The sequence below is a fragment of the Gracilinanus agilis genome, chromosome 1 (genome assembly GCF_016433145.1).
Source record: "Gracilinanus agilis isolate LMUSP501 chromosome 1, AgileGrace, whole genome shotgun sequence".
Classification (NCBI taxonomy): domain Eukaryota; kingdom Metazoa; phylum Chordata; class Mammalia; order Didelphimorphia; family Didelphidae; genus Gracilinanus; species Gracilinanus agilis.
In genome coordinates this window covers 220,628,827-220,640,891 of record NC_058130.1, presented here as the reverse complement: position 1 = coordinate 220,640,891, position 12,065 = coordinate 220,628,827, and the positions used below count along the sequence as shown (strand labels likewise).

General features: G+C 35.5%; 1 protein-coding gene across 1 annotated transcript in view; it reads left to right on the top strand.

Moving 5' to 3' along the window:
• METTL9 (methyltransferase like 9) overlaps positions 1-12,065 on the top strand; it is a 61,508-nt gene that overhangs the window by 22,745 nt on the left and 26,698 nt on the right. Inside the window, exons 2-3 of the mRNA XM_044679002.1 lie at positions 1,960-2,150; positions 8,759-8,968. Of these exons, the coding sequence (XP_044534937.1) occupies positions 1,960-2,150; positions 8,759-8,968 (401 nt within the window). The remainder of the gene's footprint in view (positions 1-1,959; positions 2,151-8,758; positions 8,969-12,065) is intronic.

Here is a 12,065-nt window from a genome sequence, read left to right as displayed (position 1 = left end):
TATATTGCTTTTGGCAGAACTTGTAAACTACTCACTTGAGCTTCATTGATCTTTTTAGGGAATGTAAACTATATCAAGGTTAGAATTTCATCCATTTTAGCCGGTTCAGAAGATGAAGCAGGTAATGAATACAATAGGAAGAAGTTTATAATAGGCATAAGACTATACTATAATGTGAAGTGTATTGGGTTATTAGAAACAAACAAATAAATGAGAAAGAAAATGTGTAGTACATAAAAGAATGGAAAAATGGCTTAAGTGTAAGGGCATGAATACAATATAAAAATTGTTGAAAATTTTAGAGAAATACCAATTCATGATACCATCCTAATGAATTGTTTTGTGCTGTAAAATTTACAAAGCTCTTTACATACATTATCAGATTTGATTCTTATAGTAATTTTTTGAGGTAGGTACTCTAGGTCTCCATTTTACAGAGAAGGAAACTGAGGCTGAAAGAGATTGGGTGGCTTCCTTAAGAATTGGGGCTGGGGTGGGATTTGAACCCAGGTCTCTCCTGATCCCAACTGCAAGGTTTTTTCCTGATATACTTTTCAGTATAATTTAGACATTATGTCTAATTTTAAAAAAATGTCTTAGCAAGGGCATGGATAAGGTTCACTAAACAAAAAAGAATAAGTGATCTTTGCTGTCAGATACTTGTTTTCATTGTGTTATGAAACTGGTCTAGATGGTTGTTGTTGGTGGTGGTTATTTTTATTTTTATTTTTTTAAACTATTACCTTCCATATTAGAATCAATACTGTGTATTGGTTCTAAGGCAGAAGAGCTGTAAGGGCTAGGCCATGGAGGTTCAGTAACTTGCCCAGGGTCATACACCTAAAAAGTGTCTGAGATCAGATTTGGACCTTCAACCTCCTGTCTCTAGGCCTAGCTCTCAATCCACTGAGCCACTTAGCTGCGCCCTCCCTACCCCCTTGTTGTTTTTAAATGCTATTGTTGGGAGTAAGTTACACAATATTTTAGTTAGCATTTAGCAAGGTTAGTGTGACAGTAAAATTGCTCCACCAGTTGTGCAAGTGATTACCCTCATTTTTCTAATGACAGAAAGTACCTTTCAGTTTACAAAATTGTTGAGAAATTTGGTCATACTTTTTGTGGAGAAGTATATATTTAGAGTTACTTTTTGAAAGGAGATGATTTTTTATGAGGGGAAAACTAGCCTTTTCTCAGCCACAAAATGGACTAAGCAACATTAGCCTTATCTATAATTTGATTACTATATGCTAGTTTCAGGGGGTAACCTATTAATTCAATTAGCAGACCTTTTAAAGCGCTCATTCTTCTAAATGATTAAGATAGGTTAATTAAATACTATAAGTCAAAATTGAAAAGCATCATGTTGTTTGAAATTTAATAAAGAAGCATATAAAGCTCATAAACCCTTTATAATAGAGGAATGTGTCTCTAGTTAGAGCTGTGCTTGGGAATCATTTTCTTGGAATGTCATTGCCTGATTGTTGTTGATTGACTAGATGACCTTGACTAAATCCTTGACCATTCTGTGGTTTGATTTTGTCCATCCATCTGTAAGAATGGGGAACAGTCTATTTGTGGAGTGTCTTTGAGAATTTTTTAGATATGTTTATTTAACCAGGAAGTAGAGAGACAGCTTAATCTGGTTGGAACATTAATCAGAGTTGTACTCATTGTTCTGTTACAGATTTGTTTGGTGGTCTCGGACAAGTTATTATAGCATATAACTTTTTTCATCTGAAAAGCAAGGTTAATAAACACTAGATACTTGGTAGCAAATGAAAGATAATGTTTCATAGATTCATTTAAATATGTTCTATAACCATATATTAAAAATATTTAGAGACTCATAGAGCTTAAAACTAGTTTTCAGTCTATTGCTAGTTTTGGTTTTATATTGTTACACTGTTTTAATGATGCCTCTGTTCTCTTTTGTTTTTTTCCCCTTCCCTCTCTCTTTAGTGGTATGTGTGCAACAGAGAGCAATTATGTGAATCACTTCAGCCTGTCTTTGTCCAGAGTTACCTTGATCAAGGAACACAGATCTTCTTAAACAACAGCATTGAGAAATCGGGCTGGCTGTTTATTCAACTGTATCACTCTTTTGTGTCATCTGTTTTTAGCCTATTTATGTCTAGAACATCAATCAATGGGTAAGTGAAATTTTGGTACTTTTTCCTTAAGGTAAAAAAATAGTTCCTTTATGCTAACTGAAAACTTTTAACACATTAATTAGTCAGAATCTAGTCATTATGCCCTTGCATATTGGTAGGTAGATACAAATAAATTCATCCTTTTTAATATTTGTAGTTTATCTCTGCCTGAGTTGATGTCTTATCTAATGATCAGCTATCCAGTGGCTGTAAACACCAGGGTACTTAGACTCTTCAGTAAAGGCATTTACCTCAGACTGGTTGAAGTAAAATTTAAAAAAGATAATTTTTTAGCTTGACCTTTAAACTTCTTTGAGACCAAGTCTTCCAGAATCTAAATGATCATTTCAAGATAGGGAGATAGCCAATTTGAAGAGATGGATTTGTCATTTCTTTCCAAAATCCCTGACTCAGTTCAGCCAGGGTTTTATAAACTCTTACTCTATAGTTTATCAGTTTTGTTCATCTTGAAAAAGCCTCAGTAAGGTTTTTTTCTTGTCCTTTATTGACTCAGTTTTCAAACATAGTCATAACCCTCAAAATTGCAAAGCCAAGGAGAGAAAAATAATTGTTTAATGCTGAAAAAGTACTGTGTGGATCATTTCAATCCTGTGTTAGTATCTATATACTTCTTTCCCACTAAAATCTTAGAACAAGTTCATGGTTTATGTCTATTTTCACAGCCTATTATCTGATCCCTGAATATGTCCCCAGGTTCCATAACTCATTTCCCAGGATCTTTTACTTTATTTTCTTCATTGTTCCCAGTAAATTGCCTGGGGTTTGTATGACCTCAGTTGTTGGGTTGTAAAAGTTTTTCTTTTAGTCTAGCCTGTTCTTAGTTTTTCCTTTGTGAGATTTTTGTCCCATGCAGGTTTTTCTTTCTTTCTTTTGAAAGCAAAAGAACTTCATCAATTCAGGCAATTTAGTCAGAATCCTTGTGGCACAGAAGGGAAAAACCCTCCTGTTTTAAGAAAGTGAAAAAATATAGGGTGTTGAGAAATCCCTTGGATTTCCCTGACCCCTCCCAGTCCTTTGTATAACATTTTTTAAAAATCACTTGCTTCAGTAACTGCTTCTTCAACTGAAGACTTAATTTAAACCTTCCTGTATTATTAGTACAGCCTATAGCAGGGGTCGGCAACGTATGGCTCTCGAGCTATATCTGGCTCTTTTTGCAGGAGCCATAAAGTCAATTTTTTTCAGGTGTTGTACAGGAGCGCGCACTGTGAGCACTGTATGGCTCTCACAAAATTACATTTTAAAAAATGTGGCGTTTATGGCTCTCACGGCCAAAAAGGTTGCCGACCCCTGGCCTATAGTGTTTACTCAGGAAATAAAGAATATCTTTACATAAGGGTTTCTATGGCATCTTCTTCAAGAAGTCAAAGACTTTACAGACATTGATGATGCCAGAAAAAAGAACACCAAAAAAGGAATAATTTAGTCTTTAAGCTTGTGAAGAGACATCACAAAGAAGGAGAACAATTATTATTCCCTTTTTTTTAAAGGCTTAAATTGTGGCAGCAGTTTGTCAATTCAGAGGGTAATTAGATACTAGCCTAAGAATCATCTGTGTACTGTTGGATCATCAACTATTTGGAAGCAGAAGTTACCATCCTCTTCTACTATCTACCTATTGTTTTCACTATTAGAAAGAGAATATTGGGCTGAATGAGCCATGGTCTAGCATGGCAGGTGATTTTTGAGAATCAAAAAGACCAGGAAAAGCACATAAAGAGTCTTCATTTCTGAAGATAATATATAAATCCATCAGATGACCTCATAAATATCTTTTTTAGCTTTGATTCTATGATTAGCTAATTAATTTATATGTTATCCTTTTGTGTGGCTAAACATGATATCAATAGTCTCTGGAGTTAGCAAGTATGCACCTAAGTTGTATTCTAGCTCATCGTGTTGTGGAGGTGATCTCAAGTTCTATAAGATGAAAGAAGTGACCTTGTGTTTCACTGTACAGATAGTGAGGTTCAAAATCTGGCAAGTTCCCAACCAAGGGAAGAATGCTTTAAAGTATGGGTCCAATAACAGATTGCTATCATATGACTAGCTTTTATGAATATCAGAAGGTTGGCTGTTAGATGTATTTTTTTTTTTTTGGCCATAATGACTGATGAAACAGGAAAAATACAAATCTCATCTTGTACAATTGATTCTTTACTTTAAAATTTAAAGTAAATTTATTTTCAAAGTTAATGTCGTAGAGTGATGGAATACAGGGCAGAAGGTGCTAAGAATTGTTAACAATCTTTAGATTTTCTACACACAGTTTCACTTTTGTACTCATTGTGTGATTTTTGTTTAACAACCATTAGAACAACCAAACCACATCCATCTTGACATTCTCTTTATACAATGAAATCAGAGGACATCAAGAAGTTGCTAATTAAAAAGGGACAGTTCACAGGTTCTCATTGGAGAGGATGATAAAGGAGCTAAGGTTGGTTTCATCATGCACACCAAGGCAAGAAATATAATTTCATGGGATACTTGGTCATCTTGTCTTGTAGTGCTCACAGTGGACATGAGTAAAAAGACTACCATGAAGTTAATCAGAACTTTTGTGCCAAAGGAGAACTTCCAGAGTTAATCAGCAACCTTGATATTTGATGAGTTCATCATGAAAGTGAGCACAGCAGAGGATGGCAAAGATTATATTGGAAGATATGACAGTTCATAGAATGAAATATATCAAAAATTTATATAATACTTGCAAGCCTGATGCCAGTATGTTATGAGTACTTTCTTCTGGGAGATATTAGAAGACTACATGCAGGGAGTACTAAAAAAATCATAAAAAATGAAATTGAATATATACTAACAAATAGAAAATGATTGGTTACTATCTTGGGAGTCATTTCAGAATCAACTGTCTGTGTATTGCCAGGTCATTAACTAATTAGGGCATAGCTCAAAATCACTAACGAATTAAGAGAAAGGATAAAAATGGGAAGAAACTGCAATCAGTTATAATGATTGGCTCTGAAAATTGGAGATCAAAAAAAGTAATGGATTTGTATCATTTCTTAGAGGGGAAAATTGATTTTAAAACATTTACCACAGGAAGGTGAAAAGTCTAGAAATTGGGCTTCAGCTACAAAGCACTTGATTTTCTTGCCAAACCAAACAGTATCAGTTTAGAGTATAAGCTAATTTGCAAAAGATTTGAGAAAATGATGAAAGATTACAAATATTGCCTCACAAAAGAGTGAAGAGAAGTTATGGGGAAAATGAGCCTGGAGAGAGTTTGATGTGAAACCCAGTTAAGCTAGATCATTACGAGGAGGAGGATTATCCTGCTTATGTGCTTCTGCTAGAAGCTGCAGTCTTAAAGAAGTTATCCAATCATGCTAACAAGTTCCACTACAAATGTATGCTAATTTCATCTAGATCTTCACTGCTGCACAACAATTCATTGATTGTTACCTAGTGGACTTTATCATAGTACCTGAAGAAACTGTTCCAAATGTTCTCTTTCTTCAAAGCCCCTAAACCACCACTTCTATCCTCTCCTCAGAACAGAACCTTACTTCATACTTGATTGAGAAAATTGAGATTATTGAGTTTCCCTTGCCCCTTATTTCATGGCTCAAAATCCTTTTATATCATTCTCTGTTGTCTCTAGCTTTGTTTTTGTTTTCTGGTCCTTGACTTTGTAGACTAATCTACTTATCATCTCTGTAAATGAAATTCACATCTACATATTCATCTCTAGTCTATCACAGTCTCTAGTACATATTATTTACTGCTGTTCCTGTTTCATCTGAAAGAAATCTCAAATGAAATACTGATGGTGAGGAGAGATAATGTATTATAGTAGAAATGACCCTGACTATAGTCAGAGAACTTGGGTTCAAATCCTGCTTTTAATATTTATCACCTGTTTGACCATAAGCAAGTCATTCATTTAACCTTGCTTGGCCTCAGTTTCCTCATGTTTTTTTTTTTAACATTTATTAATAATCATTTTTAACATGGTTACATGTTTCATGCTCCTATTTTCCCCTTCACCCCCCGCACTCCCCCCTCCCATGGCCGACGCACTTTTCCACTGGTTTTGTCATGTGTCCTTGATCAAGACCAATTTCCCAATTGTTGGTGGTTGCATTGGTGTGGTAGTTTCGAGTCCACACCCTCAATCATGTCCGCCCCGACCCATGCGTTCAAGCAGTTGCTTTTCTTATATGTTTCCTCTCCTGCAGTCCTTCCTCTGAATGTGGGTAGCATTCTTTACCATAAATCCCTCAGAATTGTCCTGGGTCATTGCATTGCTGCTGGTACAGAGGCCCATTACATTCAATTTTACCACAGTATATCAGTCTCTGTGTACAATGTTCTTTTGGCTCTGCTCCTTTCACTCTGCATCAGATCCCGGAGGTCTCTCCAGTTCGCCTGGAACTCCTCCAGTTTATTATTCCTTTTAGCACAATAGTATTCCATCACCCACATATACCACAGTTTGTTCAGCCATTCCCCAATTGAAGGACATACCCTCCTTTTCCTCATGTTTAAAATGAAGTAGATTGCCTCTGAGATCCTACATAGTTCTAGAACTTGTTGCTATTTTCCAAACAGAATTTATCTTTCCCCCTAAATCAACCCTTTTTTCTAACTTCCCTGTTTTTCTCAAGTTCATCAGATTTTTTCCATTCATCTAGATTCCCACCCAGGAAATGATCCTTCATCCTCAGTTTTGCCAATTCTAATTTTATATCATCTCTCACATATGCCAGCTTCTCTCTACTAATTCACAGTGCTATTGTTACCTTGGTCCAGGCTCTTCCCTTTCTATACCAGCATTCACACAACTGTCAAATTGATAAAGCACAATTCAGTCCATGTCATTGCTCTGCGGAAAAAACTTCAGTAAAGTACCGTGTATAGTATGGAAAGAACACTGACATTGGAATCAGAGATTCAAATACTGCTTCTGTCATTCATTGCTTATGAGACAGACTCTCTGGCCCCAAATTTCCTCATGTATAAAATGAGATGTTGGGACTGGACCCCTAATATCTCTTCTGACACTTAAAGCATCCAGTGATCTTCTATTGGGTATTTGAGGCCTTTTATAATCTTTTTAATCTTTGCTACCTTTTGTATACTTTTTTCACATTTCTTCTCATATACTCTGATTCATCCAACTTGTTCCATCTCCTATTTCCATGCTTTCAGAGTAGACTGCCTCTCATGCTGGGAATGTTCTCCCTCTTCAAATCTACTTTTTATTCCAGGTTCCATTCTAGAGTCACTTTCTATGAAAAAGCCTTTCCCAATTTCTTTAGTTGTTAACAGTCTTGCTTGATCTACCCAAGGAAATTACTTTGTATATATTTCCTGTTAGATTACTTTGTGTATATATTTCGTATTTGATTATTTTATGTACCTTTACATATTTCCTACTAGATTACTTTGTATATATTTCATATTTATGTCTTTATATATGTATATATTTCATATTAGGTTACTTCGTATATGTTTCATATTTGCTTATTTATGTACCTTTATATGTATTTCCCATTACTTTGTATATTTTTCATATTTACCTGTGTACTTTATATCCCCCCAGTAAACTTCATGGAGGTCAAGGACTTCTGTTATCTTTTAATGTTTTTGTATGTAGTACCTAGAAAAATGCCTCACATATAATAAATACTTAATAAATGCTAATTATTTCTTTTTTATTCTCTTTAGTTTTTTTCTTACTATATTCCATTTATTCTGTCCATTTTTGTCATTGATTTGCATTTTTATACACTTTAGACTGATTTCCTCTTATTCCCTCCACCTTTACTTCTTTGTTTCTGAGATTCTGTTATCTACCTTAATCTGTTTCTCATATATTTTATTTTATTGATTTCAGGTTTTATTTTTCTTTGTTGACATTTCCTCAAAGTATAAACTTTCCCTTTATTTGTCTGTGGAAACTCTGTCAGTCCAAAAGGCTTCCACAAATGGGTCAGTTCATTGTTTTTTAAATTTGATTTTCATGAGGGGATGTCCTTCGATTGGGGAAAGGCTGAACAAATTGTGTTATCTGTTGGTGATGGAATACTATTGTGCTAAAGGGAATAACGAACTGGAGCAATTTTATGTGAACTGGAATGACTTCCAGGAATTGATGCAGAGTGAAAGGAGCAGAACCAGGAGAACATTGTAGACAGATACTCTGTGGCACAATCAAATGTAATGGACTTTTCTACTAGCAGCAATGCAATGATCCAGGACAATTCTGAGGGACTTATGAGAAAGAACTCTATCCACATTCAGAGAAAGAACTGTGGAAGTAGAAACACAGAAGAAGAACATTTCCTTGATCACATAGTTCGATGAGGATATGATTGGGGTTGTGGACTCTATATGATCACTCTATTGCAAATATTAATAATATGGAAATAGGTCTTGATCAATGATACATGTAAAACCCAGTTGAATTGCTTGTTGGCTATGGGAGGGGGAAGAGAAGAGGGGAGTGAAAGAATATGAATCATATAACCATGTAAAAATTTAATTAATTAAAATCTTTAAAAAATAATAAAATAAATTTAATTTTCACAAAATCTTCTATTTTTGTCTTTGTATTTCAGGTTGCTAGGAAGAGGCTCAATGTTTGTGTTTTCCCCAGATCAGTTTCAAAGACTGCTTAAAATAAATCCAGACTGGAAAACCCATAGACTTCTTGATTTAGGTGCTGGAGATGGAGAAGTCACTAAAATCATGAGCCCTCATTTTGAAGAAATATATGCCACTGAGTTATCTGAAACTATGATATGGCAGCTTCAGAAAAAGAAATACAGGTATATATTTAAGAAGTGATATTGGGTATATTTGGCTTTGAAAGATTTGTTTTGTTTTAGATATAATAACTAGGAGTAATATTTTATAAGCAATTTCATTAGTTAATTTCCAAGATAATTTCACTAGCAATTTTTTTCCTTCTCTAATATGTTTTATATAGAAATGTAAATATAGGGAGTTTTTTTCTTAGTGTTTTTGCCTTCCCTTATATTAGGGAATCAGAGTGGTACAGTGGAAAGAGCCATTGTTCTGGGGTCAGGAGTTCTGGGTCCAAATCCCACCTGAAACTTACTGCCTGAATGACCTTGGACAAATAATGTAATCTCTCTGGACCTCATCTTTAGAGTTTGACCAAATTTGACTTGTAACCAATAACTAAAGCTACTTCAAACTCTAAATCTGTGGTCTTATGAAGTTTTATGTATAATTCCTATAGAGTAAGTACATCTAGAATGTTAATGTTGAAATAAGACATCAAAACTTCAGATTACTAACTTTAAAAATATCTAAACACACAGATACCCCCCCCCCCCTCCACACACACACATCCTAAAGGTGGGGAATTTCTTCTTTGTCCTTAATGGCATGTCTTAGAATATCTTTTATTCTGAAAATCTAGTTTAGTTTTATTTTTACAATATTACTTAACAGTCCGGATTAAGGAAAAGATACCTATGATGATTTCTTTGAAGTTTCAACTAAGGGGGCAGCCGGGTAGCTCAGTGGATTGAGAGTCAGGCCTAGAGTCGGGAGGTCCTGGGTTCAAATCTGGCCTCAGACACTTCCCAGCTGTGTGACTCTGGGCAAGTCACTTGGCCCCCATTGCCTACCCTTACCACTCTTCTGCCTAGGAGCCAATACACAGAATTTAAGGGTTTAAAAAAAAATGAAGTTTCAACTAAAAGTAAGTCATAAGGTGCAGAGTGAGAAGCAATTAAAACTAACTTGTCACTGTTTCTTCTGTACAATAATAATCTAGAATATGTACCAGGCTACATTTTAATTGGGAAAGCTAAGAAAAAGTCACAAGTAAAAATTTTTCTAGCCCAGGGCAGCTTTTGGAGAGAAGACAGTGCTGTTTGTAAGACATTGGGGAACAAGGTTTGGTCAAGAGCACATATAATAGTAGTGTACGTAGGGAACATTCCAGAGCCCAGAGGGCCTAGAGCAGGAAGTACCATGGCAGAAAGAGATCCTGGGGGAACCCTGAAATAACACTGAATGCAGGAAGAGGTGCCATCTGGAAACTCTGTTGCCCACCACTGAGTCACAGATCCAGGGCAGAGAAGAGCAATAGTGAGCAAAAGGCCCTACCTATGGTACTGAGTAAGGAACAAGTTCCAGAAGCAAACAGTAGTTATTTGGCTCTAATCCCAGGGGCAGAATAATGTCTCAGATCTAGATTTTAGCATAGCATCTAAGCCTGCTGGAGTGCAATAACCAGGACAGGACACTCAGAACAAACATTAGAAGACAGTTCAGTGGCAACAAATCTGGAACTTTCAGAGTTGGATGAAAGTGAACTTTTTCCTGGATCAAATCACAGTGGAGGGCACTGAAAGCTGCAGGCACCCAGAATGAACTGTGAAAACAACAGGACATATAGAGTCTCAGGGCAGATATCCTCTTTACTCTGGAAATTGTGCAGAGCCCAACATTGGAGTAAAGTACAGAATCAAGAAGTAGACTGGAAGAATGAATGAACAAACAAAAAAGAGCTACTTTGGAGGCAGGGAAGCTCAAGACACAAGTCTTAAAAAAAGGTGACTTGGAAACATCTACAAGCAAAGTCTCAAAGAAAAAGAATTCAGAGAAGAGTTAAAAGCAAGAGGTTTTTTAAAAATAGCTTTAAAAAAATTTAAAAACCAAATAGAACTATGGAAGAGAGATATAGAAAGAGAATTAATAGCATTTTAAAAAGTACAAAGCCTCAATGAAGAAAATAACTCCTTGAAAAATTAAAACTGGTCAAATGGAAGCTAATGATTTCAAGAAAATAATAAAAGTCAAAAGCTTGGAAAAAAAATAAAAGAAAATGTGAAATGGTCTAATAAGAAAAAAGTCTTAGAAAACGGATTGAGGAGAGATAATTTAAGAGTCATTAGGCTGCCTTAAAAATCCATGAACAAAAGAAGAGTCTAGATGTATTTCAAGAAATCCTAAAACTATCTAACTATCTTAGAACCAGAGAGCAAAGTAGAAATTGGAAGGAATCACTTGTCACCTTCTGAAAGAAACACATAAGAATGCTATCACCAAAACCCAGACCTCCTAGGTTAAGGAAAAAGTACTACGAGCAACCAGAAAAAAAGAATTCAAGTTTCTGGGAGCCACAATAAGGATCACATGAGATTTAGCAGCCACAACCTTAAAGGAGCAAAGAACTTGAAATATGATCTTCCAGAAGGCCAAGGAACTAAGAACCAAAAATATACTTGAAGAAGAATACAAAGAAGCTAAGAATCAAGAATTACATCCAAGAATAACCTTTCCAGAAATTTTGAATATTAATTATTAATTATACAAGGGAAAAGTTAATTTTAATGAAATAGAAGATTTTTAAACATTGAATGAATGTTTAAATGAAAAGACAAGAATTGAGTATAAAATTAGACATGCAACAAACACAGGAATCAAGAGAAGTATAAAAATGTGAATGAATGAATTATGAATGATGTTATCAAAAAAGTAGATATAATAATCTGAGTGGGTCAAAGAAACGCAATTTGGGTGTGAGGAAGGATAAAGGGAATATTAGGTGATTATAAGGTGATTGGAGGAAGAAAGAAAGAAAGGGAAGGGAAGGTATATAGGAGATAAAGGAAATGGGGTATATAGGAGAGGGTAGCTCAAACAGGTTTATTCCCAGAGGCTTGAGACAGAGGATACAGGGAGGAAACTAGGGCCAATAAGAAATGTTTAGGTTTGGCTGGAGAGGTTCTTTTGTTAGTTACTAAAGTCTCTTGAGGGAGGAGTCAAGAGGGCCCCTCCCTGCCAGCCAAACTGATGGCTGGAGGAAGTCTTGAGGTAGGTACTTCCTGCCAAGATGGATGCCCCCAGTTCCCTCAAGGAAATAGAAGAAAAATGATTCTTTCC